This window comes from Bison bison, unplaced genomic scaffold (genome assembly GCF_000754665.1).
Source record: "Bison bison bison isolate TAMUID 2011002044 unplaced genomic scaffold, Bison_UMD1.0 scf7180017864268, whole genome shotgun sequence".
Classification (NCBI taxonomy): domain Eukaryota; kingdom Metazoa; phylum Chordata; class Mammalia; order Artiodactyla; family Bovidae; genus Bison; species Bison bison.
This window is the reverse complement of record NW_011494840.1, coordinates 1,421,378-1,445,744: the sequence shown is the minus strand read 5'-3', so window position 1 is coordinate 1,445,744 and position 24,367 is coordinate 1,421,378. Positions and strand designations below refer to the sequence as shown.

Sequence of the window (24,367 nt, the reverse complement as noted above, 5' to 3'; positions counted from 1 at the left end):
GGATGTGAGAGCTGGACTGTGAAGAAGGCTGAGCACAGAAGAATTGATGCTTTTGAACTGTGGTGTTGGAGAAGACTCTTGAGAGTCCCTTGGACTGCAAGGAGATCCAACCAGTCCATTCTGAAGGAGATCAGCCCTGGAATTTCTTTGGAAGGAATGATACTAAAGCTGAAACTCCAGTACTTTGGCCACCTCATGCAAAGAGTTGACTCATTGGAAAAGACTCTGATGCTGGGAGGGACTGGGGGCAGGAGGAGAAGGGGACGACAGAGGATGAAATGGCTGGATGGCATCACCGACTCGATGGACATGAGTTTGAGTAAACTCCGGGAGTTGGTGATGGACAGGGAGGCCTGGCATGCGGTGATTCATGGGGTCGCAAAGAGTCGGACACGACTGAGCGACTGAACTGAACTGAACTGAACACATTTAGTTTAGAAAATATCTCGTTTGATAACTATGTATGTATTTCCTGTGTTTCTTTCTCCAGCTAATATGAATTCCTTGCTCCTGGATTTTTAGTCCTTTTGTGTTAAGAAAGTTTGTATTTTTGTTTGTGTACTTGAATTTTCCAGTGCTCCTAGCCCCCATGTTCTTATTCACTCCTTTACTAAACAATGTATTGGTTCTTATGTGTTCAACTCCTACCTACTGCCTACACAGTAATCTATGAGAAATTCTATTTTCTTTCTCTCTCTTCTTAATTATCTATTCCTCAGCACATATGTTTGTGCTTCACTCTCTGCCCCAGCCCACACTTTTTCTTCATACAATACTAAATGTTCACCATAGTCCTTTTGCTGATGTTCACCTTCACACCTATTAATAGGCCAGAACTTGGCAACCGGGGATTTCTCAACAAGAGCTCATCAGTACAGAATCCCCTGAGTTCTTAAATGTTTAAAAACTGTTTTTCTAAAGGATATTTTGGCTAAATACAAATTCCTTGGTTCTGCCAACTAAAACTGGGCACTTGCCATCAGTCTCTGCAAGGACTAAGTCACAAACCGCTGCTGCTGCCTACCTTCGACACCCCCTGAGAAGGCTTCAGGGTGGAGACCAGGAGTGAGGCACTCTGTGATCCAGGAAAATGGGCAGAACAGGCCCTCAGGGAGTTAGGCATTTTCAGAAGACAACTGTATGAGCCTGATTCTTGCATCTCTTCAGATCTAGCACTAAAATCATTAATGCCGACTTCTGCTCCTCATGACTGGCCAATAACCTTCTGCCAACATGTGTGCCTGACTGCATGCACCCCTTCACTAAAATCATATACAATACTGACTTTCCCTCACCTCTTCCGAGCAGCTCCTCAGAGCTACCTGAGGAGCTGTCTCCTGGGCTAGTCTTCATTTTGCCCCCAGTAAAACAACTCACAACTCTCACATTGTGCATTGGTTTTTTTTTCAGTAGTTCATACCTTTTCATTGAGATTTTATTTTTTTAATGTTCTTCCATTCCTTCCTAGCTTTGTATGTTTCTTGAGAAGTCTAAGTCTAATAATGTTGCCCTTGTGAGCTGATCCTTTTGCTTGGAAATCTTGAGGATTTTCTTTAAATCTGAAGTCGGTTTTACCAGGAAACTGCACATAAATTTTCCCAGGTACAAAGTGGCTATTTCCTGTCTATTCATGATATAGAATATTCATGACATGTGGATTCATGTCTATTTACTTTAGGATTTTTTTTTGGGGGGGTATTATACCTTTAAATATTCTGCTAATTTGTTTTGTTTTGCCACTGCATGGAAACCTACACATATGTAGTTTTTCTTTCTTTTCCATTTCAACACTCGTTTTTGGATTGTTTTTTTACTTCATCTTATTTTCCTTCTCTTGGTTATCCTTCTGCCTTTCTTCAAACGTCCCCTCTTACTAAATTTTATTTGATCCTTTTCTCTTTTGGACACACTGTAAATTTGTTTTCATTTCCAAAATTAAGTGTATTTTCCTCCCATTTTCCCCTGAGTTCAACTCTATTTCTATCTGATTTTTTGTCATTTTCTGTTTTCTTGCTTCTTAAATAGTGGTAAAATACAAATAACATAAAATTTACCATCTCAAACATTTTTAAATGTACAGTTTAGTTGTGTTAAATTAACTCACACTGTTCTGCAAACTAATCTCTTTTCATTTTGCAAAACTGGAACTCTGTACCCATTAAAGAACTCCCTAGACTTCCTGCCCCCCGACCCTTGGAGAATCACCAGGGTTCTCCAGGTACCTCTTAAAAGTTGAATTATACAGTATTTGTCTTTTGGTGATTGGCTTATTTCACCTAAGATTGGGGGTTTAAGATCAATCACAGGCTTATCTCCAAATTTCCTCTTCTCTCTACCAAAATTTTCCCAGATTGTCTTTGTTTAATACAAAGTTTTGTAGTAAGAGCTGACAAGAAAACTTGCTGGATTTGTGAGGTCTTTTGTTGTTGTTTTTCTTATAAGTAGTTGATTCTCATTTGCAGATTCTGCATTTACAAACCTACTGCTCGCTAAAATTTATTTATGGCCTTAAAATCAACACACATGGCTCTTAGCGGTCTTTTGAAGATACACTGTGCATATGTGTTCAGTCTCTCAGTTATGTCTGACTCTTTGTGACCCCACAGATTGTAGCCTAACAGACTACTTCTGTCCATTGAATTTTTCAGGCGAGAATGCTGGAGTGACTTGCCATTTCTTATTCCAGGGGATCTTCCTGACAGAGGGCTCGAACCTGCATCTTCTGCATTAGCAGGCAGATTCTTTACTACTCCACCGCCTGGGAAGTCCTCGCAGATACATGCAAAGAGGTAAAAATTCTAAGTTCCTGATGCTCACATTCCGAGCTAAGCATGAACTAGGCAATACTCTGCTTTCTTGTTTCAGCTCTCTTACCATAGACAAGTATCCTGTAAGTGCACTATTTACTGCTATATTCTTTGCATTTTGTACTTTCTGTCAGCAATTTTCTTGTTTAAAATAGCCCCCAAGCATACTGCTGAAGTGCTGTCTAGTTCCTAAGACTAAGAAGTCATTCAATTCTCCTGGGTCTCTCCAGTGTATACATGTTATCAAATATTTGTTTGAAATTCCCCTGTTGACCTGTCTCATGTCAATTTAATTCTTAGACTAGAGAGAAGAATTGAGAAAGGTAGAAAAACATTTCTTTCTTCCCCACAACAAAACATTGCTGAGAGAAATTTAATGAGACATAAACAAATGTAAAGTCGACCCATATTTATGGTGTAATATGACTTAATACATTAAAAATGACAATACTACTGAAAGTGTTCTACAGATACAATGCAATCCCTACCAAAATCATAATGACCTTTTTTTTTTTTTGGCAGGAACAGAAAAAGCCATTCTAAAATTCATATGAATTTCAAGGAAGCCCAAACAGTAAAAACAATCTTGAAAAAGAACAACAAAGTTACAGGACTCACGCTTCTCTATTTCAAAATTTACTACAAAGCCACAGCAACCAAAACAGTATGGTACTGGCATAAAGACAGACACATAGCCAATGGAAAAGACTCCAGAAATGAATGCTCACACATACGCTCAAATGATCTTTGACAAGGGGGCCAAGGTCATTGAAAGGGGAAAGAACAGTCTTTTCAAAGCATGATGCTGGGAAGAAGAAATCTTCATGCAAAAAAATGAAATTAGACTGTTATCCTTCACCATATACAAATACCTCAAAATGGATCAAAGATCTAAACGTAAGAGCTAAAACTATTAAACTCTAAGGGAAAAAAACCTTCATGGCACTGGATCTGGTAATTATTTTTTGGATATGACACAAAACACAGGTAACAAAAGAAAAAAAAATGCATCAGACATCATTAAAATTAAAAATCTGTGTATCAAAAGACACTATCAACAGAGTGAAAACACAAGCCAAGAATAGGAGAATATTTACAAATCATGCATCTGATAAGGAGTAACATTCAGAATATTAAAAATGAAACTTGAATAAGCATTTCTCCAAAGTAAACATATAAAGCCAACAGTCTAATGAAAAGATGCTCAGTGTCACTAATCAAATGAAATGCAAGTGAAAACCATAATGAGATATCACTTCACAAGCATAACGTTGGTTATTATCAAAACAAAGGAAAATAAGTGTTGACAATGATATGGATAAATTAGAACCCTTGTGCATTGCTCGTGGGCATGTAAAATGGTGCAGTCACTGTGGAAAACAGTACGTTCTTCAAAAGTTATACCAGAACTGATCAAGATCTAACAACTGCATTTCAAGATATATACTCAAAAGAACTGAAAGCAGGGACTCAAACAGGTACTTGTACACCAATTACCTTGAAAGCACTATTCACAATAACCAGAAGTTGGAAAAAACTCAATGTCCACCAACTGATGGATGGATAAACAAAATGATGGATGGAAAAACAAAATTAATATTATTCAACCTTAAAAAGAAATGAAATTTCTATACATCAAAAACATGAATGAACTTTGAAGAAATTATGTGTCAAATAAACCAGACATAAAAGGATATATAATTCACTTACATAAGGTACCTACAATAGGAAATTCAGAGAGACAGAAAGCAGGATAGAGGTCATTAGGGGATGTGAGCTGGGCAGGTGAATCAGGAAGGAAGGAGTACAACCTTTAAAGGGTACCATCTTTAAAGGAAGTCAGTGTTGGATACGACATAACCTGGTCAGACCCAACTAGGTCTGAGAAGGCAGAAGATTCGACTTCCAGTGGACCTTAAGCCTCATTATATGCTCATTGTAATACATCAGCTAAATGACACCCCACAAGTGCCATGACAATTCCATAAAAGGTCAACAAGTGAACTCCTGGAAATCCCCGCACCTTCCAAGATGGTTAGAATAATCCTCCCACTCATTAACCTATGAAATTACTCAGCCCATAAAAACCACCCACTCCATATTTCAGGGCATCTCACCTTCTGAGACACCCCACACTGTCTGAGGAGTATATTTCTCCCAGAACCGTTCTCAGCTTTTAAGACAGACCGAATTCTGTCTATGGAATGTTTATCTCTCTAAATAAATTCACTTCTTATCTATCACTTTGTCTCTCACTCAATTTTTTCTGCTATGAGACATCAAGAACCTGAATTTCATTAAGTCCTGAGACCAAGTGTGTGATCTCAGTTAAAAGACAGTGGGTTCAAGCCCCAATCTGAGCTGTATGGTTTCAGGGGGATGGGGGTGGGGTGGAGGTGAGGAATGGAGAATTAGTTACTGTTGAGTGTTCTGTTAGAGATGATGAAGGTTCTGGAAACGGGCAGTGGTGAGCATTGCACAACACTGTGAATGTATGTCATGCCACATCGACAAATAGTTTAAATGGTGTATTATATGCTATATATGTTTTACCATAAAAAAGTCTGAAAAGATAAGTGATATAACTATGGATATGAATTTATTACTTTCTATATGAATATAAGAGGTCTAAGTATAACAAGAGGTGCATCAGGAGCTTCAGGTTATCTAGGCCAATTAGTTGTATACACTAGAAAAATGTGCATCTGTCAGAGAGCAAGTTTAATCAAGTGAGTAATGTAGACTGCATGCTTAGAAATGTGCTCAGTATTGTATATAAACACTATTTTAAGGACCCATTAACTTATTCTAATTAAATGCTTATTTCTGTAAGACTCTTCAACTCAAAACTAATTTTCTTCCTTGAGTTCCATGGCTAATTTGTGTCTTTGTAGGCAGGAACAAACACAACATCGTAAAGCAATTTCCCCCAGGTAAAAATCGATTTTTAAAAAAACTGGAAAAAATGAGGTACAAACAAAAAGAAAAATAAGTCCCTTCGCTGTTGACCTGAAACCATCACAACACTGTTAATCTGCTAACCCCCAATATAAAATAAAAGATTCAAAAGAACAAAATGAAAAATGAAGGAATGTGTAAATGTCTACATAAAGATTTGTACACAAATGTTCATATCAGCATATAATCATAACAGCCTCAAACTGGAAACAACTTGAATCCCCATTAGCAGGTGAATGGATAAACAAGCTGTGATACAGACACAGCAGAATGATACTCAGCAAGAAAACAGAATGAACCGCTGAAAAGAAATGCGGTAACACGGGTGAACCTCAAAAGCACTGAGCTGAGCCAAGGCCAGACAAAAGTCTGTACCTTCCACGATTCCATAGAACATGTGAAAGTTAACCTCAGTGACAGAAGGACGTCAGCGACTGTTTGGGGCCCGATGCGATGGGCCCAGGAGGACACCCAGCTTTATGCAGCGATGTGGATCTTCTCTAACCACAGCCTACATTTGGTGAAATCATTCTACACACTTTATAAAGCTGTGAAAGTCCCTCTAAACACAGGTACAGTGAAATGGCACAAAGCATTTAAAACAAGGCAGCTGTTAGTGACCAGATTATAAATATCTATAAAGAAGCTAATATATAAACAATTTAAAATTAAGTTAAGGGTGGGCACAGTTTCTTTATACCTTTGGTGGTATGAAAACAATCACCTTGGGAAAACAGACTAGGGTAAGTCTTTAAAAAGAAACTGATTCTAACCGACAGTTTTAAAATGATATACAGTAGATCTAACTGATTATGTTTTTGAAGAACTCTTTTAGAAAAGAAGCTTTTTAGGGTAAGCAGTCAGGTAATTTCCCCATTTCCTTTTGAATTATGAGAGGAAGACCCAAGTCTGAAGAATTTAAGGCTAGCAAATGATGGTTTAAAAAAAAGGGAAATTAATGGTTTTTCATCTTAATACCTTGTACATATTTTCAGAAACATGCCACCACACAATGAAGCAAATTCTGTTGAAATTTTTAATTTGAATACTGAAATCTATCTGATTGAAAAAGTTCTAATATGGGTCCCAGATCTCCTATAGAAAAGTACAAAGTTGTAAAACTAGAAGCATACTACATTACTTACCTATATTTTAAGTTTCTTCAAGCCTCTAGCGCTTACATTACACATGAGTAAATAAAGCTCAGAGAGGTTATGCACCTTACCCAAACTGCCAGGCATTGGAGCTGCAATTTAAAACCAGATGATTTTAACTCTAAAACCCATGCTCCAGGCGCCACACTGCAATGCTTCCACAAGAATCAATCTCTCTGAGAGGTGCTACATAGAGTGACAGCGTAATTCTGTAAAACTCCATTTACCTTCAGGGGACGTAGAGCACCACAGAATTTTGTCCACCAGCTATTTTCAATGAATTCTAAGCGCCTCTCTCTTTTCCGAAGTGTTCGTAACCTTTCTTCAAATTGTTTTAAGGCGCGTCTATCCCTTGCCGGCAAAGGTCGACCATCTTTGCTCTGCAAATAACAGATCAAAATAAAACAGTTTTTTACCATTAAGGTCTTAATAGAGTACACATCAGATTTAGCAGATTCAGACAACAAAAACTTTTTTAGGTTGGACTTGACTCCTGAGGCAAATTTACAATCTGAAGGAAAAAAGCAAAACCCAATAACTTCTATGTGAGAATACACATCTCTGAACCAAGGTCAGTGTCAAAATGTGATGAGAACACATGCACATTTAATGCTAAACTTTTCTTGATCCCTATTTTCCAAATACTCAATATGGTGAAGTTATGTAGAGACATAATATCTTTTTAAACACCCCTTTTATGAGGCACTTTATGTTCTCTGTTTGATCACTCTCCTTCACCTCCAAATTCCTCACCCCATCCCTTCACATACCCAGCCCTATGTTCCTCCTCCCCTTGGTCAGGAGATTGTGTTCCAGCGTTTACCTGGGCTGATGTTCCTCAGTCCCTGACTCAAACACCAGCAGAGGGATGTAGGATTAGGATGTGCTGAGCATAAGATTTTTTTTTCTTTTTAAAAGGCTAATTACTTTACAATATTGTATTGGTTTTGCCATACATCAACATGAATCCGCCACGGGTGTACACGTGTTTCCAATCCTGAACCCCCCTCCCACCTCCCTCCTCATACCATCCCTCTGGGTCATCCCAGTGCACCAGCTCCAAGCTTCCTGTATCCTGCATCGAACCTGGACTGGCAATTCGTTTCAATTTTATAACAATTGCTAAGAACTGGCACTTTCTTACCCTCCAAGTATATTTGCGAAGGAGTCAGGTTTCCTTGGGCTGACCTCTCCAGAAGATAATTCTCCTGTACTTTCATATGATATTGACTGTAACCGTGAGCAGTACCCTTCTGTGGTGTCTCAGGGACACGTTCCTTCGTGAACTCCCCCTTCCCTAAAGTGCCTTCAACCAGGTACAGTAATAAACCACAATAATCAGACAACTGCTAAATACTAAGAAGGTGAAATATTACATTTGCTTTTACTGGAAGGACCAAGAAAATGTTTACAAGGGACATTTTTATTACTTTTAAATTTGGGGTGGCACCATATGGCGTGTGGGGTCTTAGTTTCCTGACCAGGGATGGAACCCTTGTCCTCAGCAGTGAAAGTGCAGAGTCCTAACCACTGGACTGCCAGGAAATTCTCAGCACCATTTTAAAATGTAAAAACATTAAATAATTAGAATGTTAAAGTCCTTTCAAGGTTCAAACAGGATGCTGGGAGAGACAGCACATGGTGGTCTATAACACAGCACGGAGTGCTGTCATGTGAAATAACAGACACATGCAGACAGTGCCCGGATAGCCCTTCATCAAGGGGTGCGCATGGTCACAGTGATCTCCACAGACGCACTGCCACGCTCTTCTGGAACCAGCCGTCTCTTCCTTACTATGCTGTTCCCCAAACTTCAACACACCTAACAATCAACAGGACATTTCATTAAGCACAGGTTTCTAGACCCCACACCAAGAGAATATGACTCAGTCAGGCCTTGGGTGAGGCCTATACTTTGCTTTTCTACCAAATTCCCAGGAGGTCCTGATGCTACTGGTCCAGAAACCATACTCTGCATGGAAAGTGGAAAGTATTAGTCGCTCAGTCCTGTCTGGCTCTTTGCAACCCATGGACTGTAGCCCATCAGGCTCCTCTGTCCATGGGATTCTCCAGGCAAGAATAATGGAATGGGTTGTCATTCCCTCCTCCAGGGGAGCTTCCTGACCCAGGGATCACATCCAGGTTTCTTGCATTACAGGCAGATTCTTTACTGGCTAAGCCACCAGGGAATTACATGGAATTACAGGGAATTCCATGGGACTATATTTAACTATCTTTACTGCTTTAAGTCAAGTACTTAAAGTACTTGATACTTTAAGTCAAGTACTTAAAGTACTGCTTGCTATCAGAGTGCATCCTCAAAGGAACCTTACACAAGACTGTTTTATGAAGACTAGAGGAATGAAACACTTCCCTCCACAGACAGATCCAGACCACGCTTCAGTCATGTGGTACTTCACAATTTTTCTCACAACTGTCATTCTAATATCAAAAGGACACCAACAAGGTAGATTTACTTCACTGCTGGCTTTTGCTGCTGCTGCTGCTAAATCGCTTCAGTCGTGTCCGACTCTGTGCGACCCCGTAGACGGCAGCCCACCAGGCTCCTGCGTCCATGGGATTCTCCAGGCAAGAGTACTGGAGTGGGTTGCCATTGGCTTTCGCTAGTTCAGGGAAAACATATATTTTAGTAAACTAATGTAGCGATCCACTGAAAAACAAGCTCAACTTATCTGCCTATTTGAGTGAGGGATGGAGCCCGCTCTGTTGTGCCAACAGCATAAACCACTATGGGAAGAAATGTGCTCAAACACACACCAGGAAAGGCACCCAGCAGTCAACCAATTATTTCCTTTGGGGAAAAAATGTAGTTACATTGTATATAGGCAAAAAAGCTTCCCTTCCCATGGTCCACCAGTGACCACTCCCTCTTTTGAGGTTACCACTGTCACAGAAACTAACAGAGATCAACATCGGACACAAAATTCTGTGTATATACACGTCCCCCTATGCAAACATACTGATGTTTTACATAATAGCTAACATTTCCTATGCCTAAAGTGATCTGTTCTTTTATGGTTATTCTCCTCAAATCTTCAGAAAACTCTGGGCTGGTAATAGTAATTCTATTCATTTATTCAGTCAGTTCAGTCACTCAGTTATATCTGACCGACTCTTTACGACCCCGTGGACTGCAGCACTCCAGGCTTCCCTGTCCATCACCATCTCTCAGAGCTTGCTCAAACTCATGTCCATCAAGTCGGTGATGCCATCCAACCATCTCATCCTCTGTCGTCCCCTTCTACCCCTGCCTTTAATCTTTCCCAGCATCAAGGTCTTTTCTAAGGAGTCAGTTCTTCGCATTAGGTGTCCAAAGTATTGGAGTTTCAGCTTTAGCATCAGTGCTTCCAATGAATATTCAGGACTGATTGTTCCTTTGTGCTCCACCATCTCCCAGGGTTTGCTCAAATTCATGTCCATTGAGTCAGTGATGCTCTCTAACCATCTATTCTCTGCTGCCCCCTTCTCCTGTTGCCTTCAATCTTTCCCAGCATCAGACTTTTTCCCCAATGAGTCAGATCTTTGCATCAGGTGGCCAAAGTATTGGAGCTTCAGCTTTAGCATCAGTCCTTCCAATGAATATTCAGGACTGATCTCCTTTAGGATTGACTGGTTCATCTCCTTGCAGTCCAAGGGACTCTCAAAAGTCTTCTCCAGTACCACAGATTGAAAGCATCAGTTCTTCAGCGTTCAGCCTTCTTATGGTCCAACTCTCAAATGCATACATAACTACTGGTAAATCATAGTTTTGACTATATGGACCTCTGTTGGCAAAGTGATGTCTCTGTTTCTTAAGTATGCTTTCTAGGTTTGTCATAGCTTTCCTTCCAAGGAGCAAGCCTCTTAATTTCATGGCTGTAGTCACCATCTGCAGTGATTTCAGAGCCTGAGAAAATAAAATCTATCACTGCTTCCACATTTTCCCTTCTATTTCCCATGAAGTGATGGGACCAGGTACCAGGATCTTAATTTTTTTAGTTTCAAGCCAACTTTTTCACTCTCCTCTTTCATCTTCATCAACAGGCTCTTTAGTTCCTCTTCACTTTCTGCCATGAGTGGTATTATCTATATATCTGAGGTTGTTCATATTTCTTCCAGCAATCTTGATTCTGGCTTGTGATTCATCCAGCCTGGTATCTTGCATAATGTACTCTGCATTTAAGTTAAATAAGCAGGGTGACAATATACAGCCTTGATGGATTCCTTTTCCAATGTTGAACCAGTCAGTTCCATGTCCAGTTCTGTTTTTTTTGTTTGTTTGTTTTTGTTTTTGAGCTACATACTAGCTTCTCAGAGAGCAGTTTGTAACATGGTCTGGTATTTCCATCTCTTTAAGAATTTTCCAGGTTTGTTGTGATCCACACAGTCAAAGGCTTTAGTGTAGACAATGAAGCAAAAGTAGATGTGTTTCTGGAATTCCTTTGCTTTCTCTGTGATCCAATTAATGTTGGCAATTAGATCTCTGGTTCCTCTGCCTTTTCTAAAACCAATAGTATATCTGGAAGTTATGGACTTCATGTACTGTGGAAACCTAGCTTAAAGGATTTTGAGCATTACCTTGCTAGCATGTGAAATGAGACCAACTGTGTGATAGTCTGAACATACTTTGGCTTTGGCCTTCTTTGGGACTGGAATGAAAATTGACCTTTTCCAGCTCTTTGGCCACTGCTGAGTCTTCCAAATTTGCTGGCATATTGAGTGCAGCAATTTCACAGCATCATCTTTTAGGATTTGAAATAGCTCAGTTGGGATTCCATCACCACCACTAGCTTTGTTCACAGTTATGCTCCCTAAGACCCACTTGACTTCACACTCCAGGATGTCTGATGTTAGGTGAGTGACCACACCACTGTGGTTATCTGGGTCATTAAGACCATTTTAGTACAATTCTGTGTATTCTTGCCACCATTTCTTAATCTCTTCTGCCTCTGTTAGGCCCTTACTGTTTATGTCCTTTATCGTGCCCATCCTTGCATGAAGTGTTCCGTGACATCGTCAATTTTCCTGAAAGCATCTGCAGTCTTTCCCATTTTGTTGTTTTCCTCTCTCATTTTTCACTGTTCGTTTAAGAAGACCTCCTTACCTCTCCTTGCTGCTCTCTGGAACTCTGCATTCAGCTGGGTTTACCTTTCCCTTTCTCCTTTTGCTTCTCTTCTTTTCTCAGCTATTTGTAGGGCTTCCTCAGACAACCACTTTGTCTCCTTGAATTTCTTTTTCTTTGGGATAGTTTTGCTCCCTTCCTCCTGTGCAATGTTATGAATCTCTGTCCATAGTTCTTCAGGTACTCTGTCTACCAGATCTAATCCCTTGAATCCAATCATTTCCTCCACTGTTTAATCATAAGGGATTTGACTGAGGTCATATTTGAATGGCCTAGTGGTCTTCCCTAATTTCTTCAACTTAAGCCTGAATTTTGCATAAGGAGCTCATGATCTGAGCCACAGTTAGCTCCATGTCTTGTTTCTGCTGACTGTATAGAGCTTCTAGCCATCTTTGGCTTCAAAGAATATAATCAGTCTAATTTCAGTGTTGACCTTCTGGTGAGGTTCATGTGTAGAGTCATCTCTTCAGTTGTTGGAAAACCATGTTTGCTATGACTGGCATGTTCTCTTGACAAAACTCTGTTGGCCTTTGCCCTGCTTCATTTTGTACTCCAAGGCCAGATTTGCCTGTTATTCCAGGTATCTCTTAATTTTCTACTTTTGCATTCCAGTTCCCAAAGATGAAAATGATATCTTCCTTAGGTGTTAGTTCTAGAAGGTGTTGTAGGTCTTCATAGAAATCAGTCAACTTCAGCTTCTTTAGCTTCAAGGGGGTGGGGCATTGACTTGGATAACTGTGGTATCGAATGGTTTGCCTTGGAAAAGAACTGAGATCATTCTGTTGCTTCTGAGATTTCACCCAAGTACTGCATTTTGGACTGTTTTGTTGACTATGAAGGCTACTCCATTTCTTCTAAGGGATTCTTGCCCACAGTAGTAGATACAATGGTCATCTGAATTAAATTCACCCATTCTAGTCCATTTTAGTTCGCTGATTCCTAAGATGTCCATGTTCAATCTTGCCATCTTTTGCTTCACCACATCCAATTTACCTTGATTCACGGACCTAACATTCCAGGTTTCTATGCAATATTGTTCTTTATAGCATCAGACTTTACTTTCAACACCAGACACATCCACAACTAAGCATCATTTCCGCTTTGGCCCATCCACTTTATTCTTTCTGGAGCTATTCATAGTTGCTCTCCACTCTTCCCCAATAACATACTGGACATCTTCCAATCTGAGGGGCTCATCTTCCAGTATCTTTTCACCTTTGTATACTGTCCATGGGATTCTCCAGGCGAGAATACAGGAATGGTTTGCCACGTCTTCCTTCAGTGGACCACACTTTGTCAGAACTCTACACTGTGACATGTCCATCTTGGGTGGCCCTACACATGCAAGTCCCTTCACTACAACAATGCTGTGATCCACAAACTGGTGCAAACTGTTATGTGAAACTTTAATTATTAAAAAGTACATGTTATGTGTTTGGGCACATGTGACAACATTCAATTTTCTTTAGAAATCTGTGTATTTTATATTCCCACAAACAGTATGCCTATCCCCGTATTCTCACATGACAAAGGTAAACTTTTTAAGATTTTCAAAGGATTAAAAAAAAAAATACTGAGTTACTTTAATTTCCAGCCATCCTGGACTTTCATTTTAGCACTGGAAGTTCCATGTTCTGGAAAACTCCTCACAACCCATGCAAAGGGGGATCTTAGTGAACTTCATTACTAATGAGCTGAAAGATCATTTCATATTTTCACTGAGCAGGTTAATTTCTCCTTCAGTATACTGTCTATTGATTTAGGTCTTTTATACATTATTTCTATGTATTGCTTGTCCCTTCTTCTTCTTGACTTACAGATGCTCAGTATATATCACCTACATTGCAGATTATTTCCTCTCAAAATACTGTTAGTTCTTTAAATTCCTTTTGGTGCCACTTTTTTGGGTATATAAATTTAAAAACATAAAAATTTTAAATTCAACAATTTCTTAATTTGCACTTGAGTTCTCAGTCTTGTTTAGAAAATTCCTCTGCACAACAAATTACAATTTTACTTTTATTTTCTCCTAATATTTTCTAAATGAATTTGATTTAAATTCTGAATCTGTTTTATTACATAGTAGGAGGTTTGTGACAGAGAAAGCAATGGCACCCCACTCCAGTACTCTTGCCTGGAAAATCCCATGGATGGAGGAGCCAGTAGGCTGAAGTCCGTGAGGTCGCTAAGAGTCAGACATGACTGAGCGACTTCACTTTCACTTTTCACTTTCGTGCATTGGAGAAGGAAATGGCAACCCACTCCAGTGTTCTTGCCTGGAGAATCCCAGGGACGGGGGAGCTTGGTGGGCTGCCGTCTATGGGGTCACACAGAGTCGGACATGACTGAAGTGACTTAGCAGTAACAGGAGGTTTATGAAAATTTCATTTTTTTATCTTTTATACCTGATACTGAATTTCCACCTAAACTTATGAGAAACTCTCATCTCTACATTATTGAATCTTCCCAATTAGGAACTGATGAAGTTCTTCATTTATTTCAGTCTTCTATTACATTATTTCAATAAATTTTATAATTTTCACTAAGAAGATTCTGACATTTCTTATTATTTTATAGTTCACAGTTACTGTGAATGAGATCATTTTCTATTACATCCTCCACCTGGTTAATGATTTGTACACATGAATGGGCACCTTGATGAACTTTTATTAGTTCTATTAGTTTGTCAGTTCATTCTTTTAGATTTTTTTGGTAGATAAGATCTTCAAATAACACAAGTTACTTCCCTTTTCTTCCCTCTTCCTCCCACATTTCTTATCTGACCAAGACCTCCAGGAAGAGGACAGACACTACTGCCTATATGTGCCTTTAACAAAAATATTCCTTTCCTCATTAGGCACCAAGCTCACAGAGGCTTCCGTTGCCAAATAGTTTCTTCTCTTCCAATTTGGTAAGACTCTTCTCTAAACGTAGTAACTACAAATTGACTCTAAATAAGGATTCATTGGCATCTATTAAGATGTTTATATTTCTCACTTATTCTCAATATATTAAACTACTTTTATTTTCTAACATATCATCTTTGCATTCCTGGGATAAACCTAGTCTGACAATTATGAAATATTTCCTTACTACAGCATCATTTTTGAATTGCTAATATTTTTACTTCTATTGAATTATTTGCCTCTACTTTCATAAGAGAGACCAGTCATATAAACAGTTTTCTTTTTTTGTGTGTCATATTACCATCTGGTTTCTGTATCAGGATTATCATAGTTTAACACAATTATTTAGAAAACTTTCCATTTTTTCCTATGTTCTATAAATAAGATTTACATATTAGTTGAAGGTGATAGAGGAAGAAAAACTAGTACATAAAACCTGAACGTAAGTGAATCAGTGCACTCCGATATTGCATATGGCATCAGCACACCTGGGAACTAGCAAAGTAATGGCCATATGTAAGTAGAACTTCTGTGTTTCAGTTGTTACACACAGATAAAAATTCTCAAACTGTCAGCGTCCTACATTTTATAGAAGGTAGTTTTTTAAAGACATGCTGCACAAAAATTCAAACAGTATCAAAATATAGGCTCACCAATGTCTAAGTCACAACAGAAAGCAGCTCAAAGACAAAGTACTTTTATGACCCTCAACGGCAATAAAATACCAACTCACCTTTGATTTAATTGTTTGGATGTGCTGCTCTACTTCTTCAATGTCTTCAGTGTTTTCCAGACGCTCATAAGCAGCGTTTCTCGTGCCTTTAATCAGATTTAAAGGTAACGCCGACATGCCGTAGGCCTGAAAGAAACAAAAGCAAGACTAGTGTTAGCAATACTATTTTAAATATATTAATACACAATTTTCAGGTACAATAAATGTCCTTTGAAGTAATAACAAAGAGTAAGCAGTTGTGAGGGGCACAGTCACTGAAGAACAGAGTAAATGGGAGTGAACCGTGACTATGCGGTCTCATGATTCTCCTGTTTATCTGTTTATTACATATTTAGTTACACAGAGTTATACTATGTACATTACACTGTATTACTAACTACTCCTAGAATAGATAATATCTACTTCTCAAAGGACAAGTTACCAAATTAATGTAAATATAATACTTTGTCAAAGTAATAAATCATGACTGCAAGCTAATCAGGGGTTAAGATAAGTCTAAATCAGTAAAAACAATTTACAAAATTATTTTCTGTGGAAAAAAACAATTTTATCCAAGTACATGTAGTAAACTCTTAGTAAAATATATTTTAACATACATTTTATTTGATTAGCATACAAATGATCTGTATGTAGTTTATTTGTAAGTTCTAAATACTTATAATCTTTTTGCTAAGTATTTTAATTCCTATAAGAAATTTCAAAATTTTAATCAGCATTAAGAATAAACATTATTTTATACTATCCAATTCTCTACTAGCCAGTCCCAAATATGAAGTTTTATTGTAACTATTAGAAACACTTAATAGCAAATGCCATGTGACCATTATTCAAAATCATTATTGACCTTAAATCCTTAGAAGAAAAACTGACAACCATCATCTCTTTGCTGCGATGATGATCATTCACTCATTGCAGCAACAGGCTCTAAAGTCGATATAAAATTATGCATTTAAATCTTTTACATTTTCTACCTGAGATACTACCAAACTACTTTAGCCAGCAGGGTCATGTTAGGCAGGGTCATGAGACTGAGTTTAAATAATGAATGTGGACAGAAGTGATCAATGCTCTACTTCTTAGGCTTAACCCCAAACTCTAAAATGTTCTGAGTGATCCTGCAGATTTCCTCTCATGCTCTGCTACCTGGTTTTCAACTCCCAGGATGATCTCAAATATGTTTAGTGTCATTCTGAATCATTTTGATATTCTCACTGGGTCTCCTTTAGACATTGATTAAATATTGATTAAATCACAATTCATATATGAAATCATAAATTCTGACATTTCAGGGTTCTTTTTTAATTAAGAGAGAATGCAAACAAAGAATATGATTAAAAGGAATTCAGAAATCACCAGTTCTATCAAGTAAGAGTAACTCTATAGCTTATTGTATTTAGATAAGTAACTAGCTGAAATTATTACCCAATATGCAAATCCTTGCATTTTCTAAAGGAGAAATACTTAAAACCTTGCATTTTAAATATTGTTAAAATATAAGTTAATGTTCTCACGATTTCCAAATCAGCCAAAAACAAGAAAAACAAAAAGGAGAGGTTGGGGAAAGGTTCTGTTTGTATTTGAAAAAATACATAATTTGGACAGAGTAGAATAATTTTCTTCTAATTAAATTCTTGTCAAGTTTATACTCCTAATGACCTTGGTAAAATATAAAAAGGAAATACATAATAAGGTTTAAATTATTTTTAACAGTAAATTTTATATCCTCAAAACACTGAAAGTGTAAAGAAAAAAGTCTATGGAAAACAAGGTGCCCAGAGATTGCTGTTGTTGTTGTATAGTCACCCAGTCATGTCCGATTTTCTGCAACCCCACGGACTGCAGCATGCCAGGCCTCCCTGTCCTTCACCGTCTCCCAGAGCTTGCTCAAACTCATGTCCATTGAGTCAGAGATGCCATCCAACCATCTCATCCTCTGTCATTCCCGTCTCCTCCTGCCTTCAAATCTTTCCCAGCACCAGGGTCTTTTCCAATGAGTCATCAGGTGGCCAAAGTATTGGAGCTTCAGCATCAGTCCTTCCACTGAACATTCAGAATTGATTTCCTTTAGGATTGACTGGTTTGATCTCCTTGAGTGTAGTCCACAGAGATTATTACCATTCCCCTACAGGACTGTCCTATTCCTGTTCTTCTAGTAGCTCCACATTTTTTAAACATTATTGAAAAAAGTAAATACTTTAAGACTTCGATGAGTATTACATGATAACCATTCAGTCATTCTCCAGTCTCACATACCATTTTATCACAAGTCCATATTGCTATTTATAACCAACTGCCAAGGCAAAAAAAACCCAGTTTATGCCCAGGTATATTTCTGTCTTGCCCAATCAGTTTCAAACAAAGCTTATTTTATCCCAATGCTTGCTATTCTGTTTGATGGATCTGGATCTCTAAATATACTAACCTCAGAACTCAAGGAATCTGTACCCTACTCAGTATTAAAATGTGACACCTACTTAGAGTTTAGTGTCAAACACAAAGTAATCTAAATTTTCCTAACCAGTTTGCTGGGTCTCCCTCACTACAAATCCATCTTCCAGACTGTTTCTGAAGCAATCTCTCACACTCAAGTTAGATCATGGCATTCCCCTAGCTAACATCCACTGAGACTCTCCAGGACCCATAAGGGTATTTGCACTGGTGGGAGTCCCTGGGATTCTGGGTTGGGGCCATCAGAATCAACAGAGCAGGTCAGAGGGCAGGGAGACGAGGGGTAGGCTGCCACTCCAGCCAGAGTGATGCTACTCCGTTCACCTATTTTTATATGTATCAGAATTTCACGAGTGACTGTTTGACAAAGCAGTGTGCACTTCTTTCTAGTGCGAGGATGATCAGCATCTAATCCTGGCCTGCAAAAGCTTTTCATGACCCAGCCCTCCCACCCCATCCTCATGCCTCTTGCTCACAGCTCCTCCTCGCCGCAGCTTCGGCCTTCAGCTCTGCCCCGGGGCCACATGCAGAATCTGCAGTGCCTTAGCAAAACGCCTCCCTGCTCACCTCACTTCATTAGCCAAGTCCAATGCCCTTCAGGTCTCAGCTTAATCACACCACATCTGAGAAACGTTCCTTGATTTGTAAATGTGCCTTGCTTATAATTCAATTATAGTGCAGAACACTGGACATGAACATTATTGCTCTGCACATCTGTTTTATCACTAAGTCTGCCAAACTTGTAACTTATCAGAATCACGCAGCAAGTTCGTGACAAGACGGATTTCCAGCCAAATGAGTAACAACTGCAGTAAACTGTTTGATATGTAAGGACTAGGTCTGTTTTTCTTTTTCCTACCTTTATTCCAAGAGTGAACATAAAATAACTTCTCTAAGAAAATAATACTTAACCAAAAAAATGTTTTAAAGAGTTCTTTATTCACATGAACTCTCTTCCTTACATGGAACTTACACATTTTTTAGAAGAGTTATTGAATTACTATAGCTTACATGGGAGAAGGCAATGGCAACCCACTCCAGTACTCTTGCCTGGAAAATCCCATGGATGGAGGAACCTGGTGGGCTGCAGTCCATGGGGTCGCTAAGAGTCAGACACGACTGAGTGACTTCACTTTCACTTTCCACTTTCATGCACTGGAGTAATGCAAAAATTTGGGGGAAAAAATGTATGTCCTTCACAACACCCTGTGGTAACATGAGGCCAGAATACAACATCTTTTTGGGAATTACTGTCTGAAGAGAACAAGTAAAAGAGAGCAATTACTATTTTGGTTACCTAGCTTGTTTCTGGATTACATGCTTAAGTTTCAGTGACTAACAGGAAATTTAACTATAATATTTAGATTATGATAAGTGACATAACACATTATACAAAGTATTTATTCATTACAACTTTAAGATCCTTAAACAATAATCTTTTGATTTTAACCTCAGATTTCTTTGAAAAACTTATATGAAGACTATCATTTTTCAGAAGCACAAAACTTTCATTGCTTACTACTGCCCTCTAGTGAAATGCCAGAAAATCAACAAGGCTAAAGAGATTCTATCACTTAAAATGCTTCCAGGTCAGCCATACTTGCCTCTAATATCATTTGTTTCAATTTCCAAAAATAAACCACCATCTGCATTTTAAAACTCAAATGTTTTCAAAGAACATATACAAAATAAAACATTTCTAATATGCTCTTGCCCCATGAAAACACATTTTCCCTGCCATCTCTCTCTACCTTTTGTAGACAATGCTAAGCACTGCCTATAAACTGAACACATGTCCTGAATATACTTATAAAACCTATTATTCAAGGACACGGATGCCGAAACTAGTGAAACAACTCAACATTTATTCAGTAAATATTTCCAGTCTAAGTGTTCACTGATTCTAAAATACATGTATGTGTGTGTGTGTGTGTGTGTGTGTGTAGTTGGTGGTTCAGTTGCTAAGTCGTGTCCAACTCCTGCGACCCCATGGACTGTAGTGCACCAGGCTCCTCTCCGTGGGACTTCCCAGGTAAGCATACTGGAGTGGGCTGCCCCTGCCTTCTCCAGGGGACATTTCCAACCCAGGGACCAAAACAGGGGCTCCTGCACTGGGGTGGTCTCTTGCATTACAGGCAGATTCTTTACCAGCTGAGCCACCAGGGAAGCTGTGTGTGTATTTTTTTTCTCATATTTAACACCAGCAAAATTTGAATGCATCTTATGAACATAGGCAAGGCAGAAGTCATGGCACAGCGGTCATCATCCAGATATTCACAAATTTGGTCATAGCTGGTTAGATTACACTTACTTCTCTGGTAGAGTTACATGCATTTGTGGTACAACTAGTGAGTTAAACTGCCACTTACAACGTCTTATAAGATAGTACTCTGATTTGACATTAAAGGAAAAAGTTAATGTGTAAGGAAACACAGAGCAAAAGAGCAAGCAGTGAAGCAAAACTTTACTGGAACAATTATGATTCCACATTTCCTAGCAATGCAATAGTCAGAGGCTTTATAAGCTTAAGAAAGAAAGGTACCCAAAGCAGAAGACATTTTTGTATTTTGCTACTCAGGTTACAAGGGAAGAAACAATAACACAACAAAAACAAAAACAGCTTAAATTTACACAGTGGGTGTGTCAGCAGCTTCAAAGACATTCCAAGAGACAAGTTGAGCACTCAAGAAAAGCTGTCTCATCAATTCTTTTGACAGCATAAAAGACACTCTATAGTGAAACATGGACATGAACAGTCAATCCAAAAAAGTGACTGAGAAGAGATGTTCCAAATGTGAAGTTTTAGGAATACCTTTACAACTTATTTCACGTATATTTGCCTTATTTTGCATGAAGAAGATTGATCTGATTTTTTAAGCATGTAACACTTGTCACTGATATAAAACAAAGATTATAAATGATAAGACAGCATGGCAGGGACCCTTCCCTTACAGTGGTACCAACTGAGCCATCAGGGAGGCACACAAGGAGAGGCGCATCTTACAATCAGGTCAGAGACTCAGGCAAGCACGCTGCCACAGGCAAGGCTGAATGACTGAGCACGTAAAGCAGAGTTCTGTCTTCAAAGGTTATTCAGAACCACCGCTTTAGTTCTATGTTAAAATCCTTAATTTATCACTCTAATTTTCTCCAGTATTCTGGCCTGGAAAATCACATGGACAGAGGAGCCTGGAGGGCTAATAGTCCATGGTGTCAGAAAAATAGTCAGACATGACTTAGCGACTAAACAACACAATTTTCTTTAATCCATTAGTTTCATTTATAGTAAATTTATACAGGTGGCGCTAGTGGTAAAGAACCCACCTGCCAACGCATGAGACATAAGAGACACAAGTTCGATCCCTGAATCAGGAAGATCCCCTGGAGGAGGAAATGGCAACTCACTCCAGTATTCTTGCCTAGAGAATCCCATGGACAGAGGAGCCTGGTAGATGACAGTCCACAGGGTCACAAAAGAGTCGGACACGACTGAGCAACTAAGCATAGCACATTTAGCATAAATATATATATATATATATACACACACACATACACACACATATGTATATACATAATTCATAAACTCCTGGAAGACATGTTCATTTTTTTTTTTACTGGTAAGTGTACATAATTAAAAGCGCTTTCTAGGTGGCACAAGATTTCCCTGTAGCTCAAATGGTAAAGAGTCCGTCTGTGAGGCAGGAGACCAGGGTTCAATCCCTGGGTTGGGAAGTTTCTCTGGAGGAGGGAATGGCAGTCCACTCCAGTGTTCTTGCCTGGAGAATTCCATGGACAGAGAAGCCTCGCAGGCTACAGTCTGTGGGGTCACAAAGAGTCGGACACGACTGAGTGACTAACACATACACAGTCTAGGTGGCACAGTGGTAAAGAGCCTGCCTACCAATGCAGGAGATGGAAGAGACGCAGGTTCGATCCCTGGGTCAGGAAGATCCCCTGGGGGTGGGGGGCATGGCAACTCACTCCAGTATTCTTTCCTGAAGAATCCCATGGACACAGGAGCCTATGGTGCGCTACATATTATAGGGTCACAAAGAGTCAGACACAACTTAAAGGACTTAGCATGCATGTACATAATAAAAAGTTCAGTAGTCTCTGTACTTATAGCCATTTCAGTGGTCCATATGATTCATTTTATATGAAAACAGCATTATTCAACATTTCCCCACTTGGTGGCACCAAAAAATTAAAATGTCTGCATAAGTAATTGTGCCTAGAAGTTCGGTTTTTTATTTCTTTTTAATTTAAAAAGTAGCGGATTCTCTTTCAATTTAAGTTGAAAACACTATGTAAGATAACGTGTCATTTGACATTCTTCTAAAATTCGGTGCCCAATTATTTGGCTATTCCTTTAGATGCGGTACAGTGGATATTATCGATAAAATTTAAATAATCAACTAGTTTCTGAACTAAACAACAGTGTGTACCTAAGAAATTCACACTCAACTGACATATAAACTACAAAAGCTTCTGTAGTTTCAATACTAATAACTACAGATTCTAGAACAGACATGATTTTACCTTTAATAATTAATTTCTTGTACTCAGAGTCAAGGGCTTCCCTAGAGGCTCAGCAGTCAAGAACTGCCCTGCAATGCAGGAGACACGAATCAATCTATGGGTCAAGAAGATCCCCTGGAGAAGGAAATGGTAACCCACTTCCAGTGCTGGAAAACCCCATGGACAGAGGAGCCTGGCACGCTATAGTCCACAGGGTTGCAAGGAGTCGGATATGAATGAAATGACTCAGTACACACGCACAAGGGTATCTTAACCAAGCCAGTGTGATCATTATACTTGATTTGATGGCATACATAATTTTCAGTATCCATTTCAATATAAAATATATGAGTTTGAAATATTTACCTTAACAATAATATTGTTCCTGTAGGGAAGCTCTCTTTCAAAGAGTTCTAATCATTTCCCATATTTTCCCCATTCCCATTCATCAGCTCCACAGCTTAATTCAGACCCATGGAAGCAATACTGTTACAATGTTCAGTTCAGTTCAGTCACTCAGCACTCAGTCCTGTTAACTCTTTGCGACCCCATGAATCACAGCACGCCAGGCCTCCCTGTCCATCACCAACTCCCGGAGTTTACTCAAACTCACGCCCATCGAGTCAGTGACACCATCCAGCCATCTCATTCTCTGTTGTCTCCTTCTCCTCCTGACCCCAATCCCTCCCAGCATCAGGTCTTTTCCAATGAGTCAACTCTTCGCATGAGGTGGCCAAAGTATTGGAGTTTCAGCTTTAGTGTCAGTCCTTCCAGTGACCATCCAGGACTGATCTCTTTAGAATGGAATGGTTGGATCTCCTTGCAGTCCAAGGGACTCTCAAGAGTCTCCTCCAACACCACAGTTCAAAAGCATCAATTCTTTGGTGCTCAGCTTTCTTCACAGTCCAACTCTCACATCCATACATGACCACTGGAAAAACCATACCCGAGTAGATGGATCTTTGTTGGCAAAGTAATGTCTCTGCTTTTGAATATGCTATCTAGGTTGGTCATAACTTTCCTTCCAAGGAGTAAGCCTCTTTTATTTCATGGCTGCAATCACCATCTGCAGTGATTTTGGAGCCCCAAAAAATAAAGTCTGACACTGTTTCCACTGTTTCCCCATCTATTTCCCATAAAGTGATGGGACCAGATACCATGATCTTAGTTTTCCAAATGTTGAGCTTTAGGCCAACTTTTTCACTCTCCTCTTTCACTTTCATAAAGAGGTTCTTTTGTTCCTCTTCACTTTCTGCCATAAGGTGGTGTCATCTGCATATCTGAGGTTATTGATATTTCTCCTGGCAATCTTGATTCCAGCTTGTGCTTTATCCAGCCCAGCGTTTCTCATGATGTACTCTGCATAGAAGTTAAATAAGCAGGGGGACAATATACAGCCTTGACGTACTCCTTTTCCTATTTGGAACCAGTCTGTTGTTCCATGTCCAGTTCTAAGTGTTGCTTCCTTACCTGCATATAGGTTTCTCAAGAGGCAGGTCAGGTGGTCTGGTATTCCCATCTCTTTCAGAATTTTCCACAATGTTAGTCAGAATGTATTACTTTTCATAACATTTAGAAACTTCCAGTGGCTTCTCATCTCAGTCGGAATAAAATCCAAAATCCTAGGCACAGCCCACAGGGCATGCAGAGCTGCCCTCTGGCCATCTCTCTGGGCACTCACTGCCTCCCCCCGACTGCACTTGCTCGGCTGGCCGCACCGC

At 39.2% G+C, this 24,367-nt stretch overlaps 1 protein-coding gene across 1 annotated transcript in view; it reads right to left on the bottom strand.

Moving 5' to 3' along the window:
• Positions 1-24,367, bottom strand: part of LMBRD1 (LMBR1 domain containing 1) — a 132,623-nt gene that overhangs the window by 38,381 nt on the left and 69,875 nt on the right. Inside the window, exons 8-9 of the mRNA XM_010848503.1 lie at positions 15,681-15,806; positions 7,147-7,299 (exon numbers count right to left, since the gene is read on the bottom strand). Coding sequence (XP_010846805.1) covers positions 7,147-7,299; positions 15,681-15,806 — 279 coding nt within the window. The remainder of the gene's footprint in view (positions 1-7,146; positions 7,300-15,680; positions 15,807-24,367) is intronic.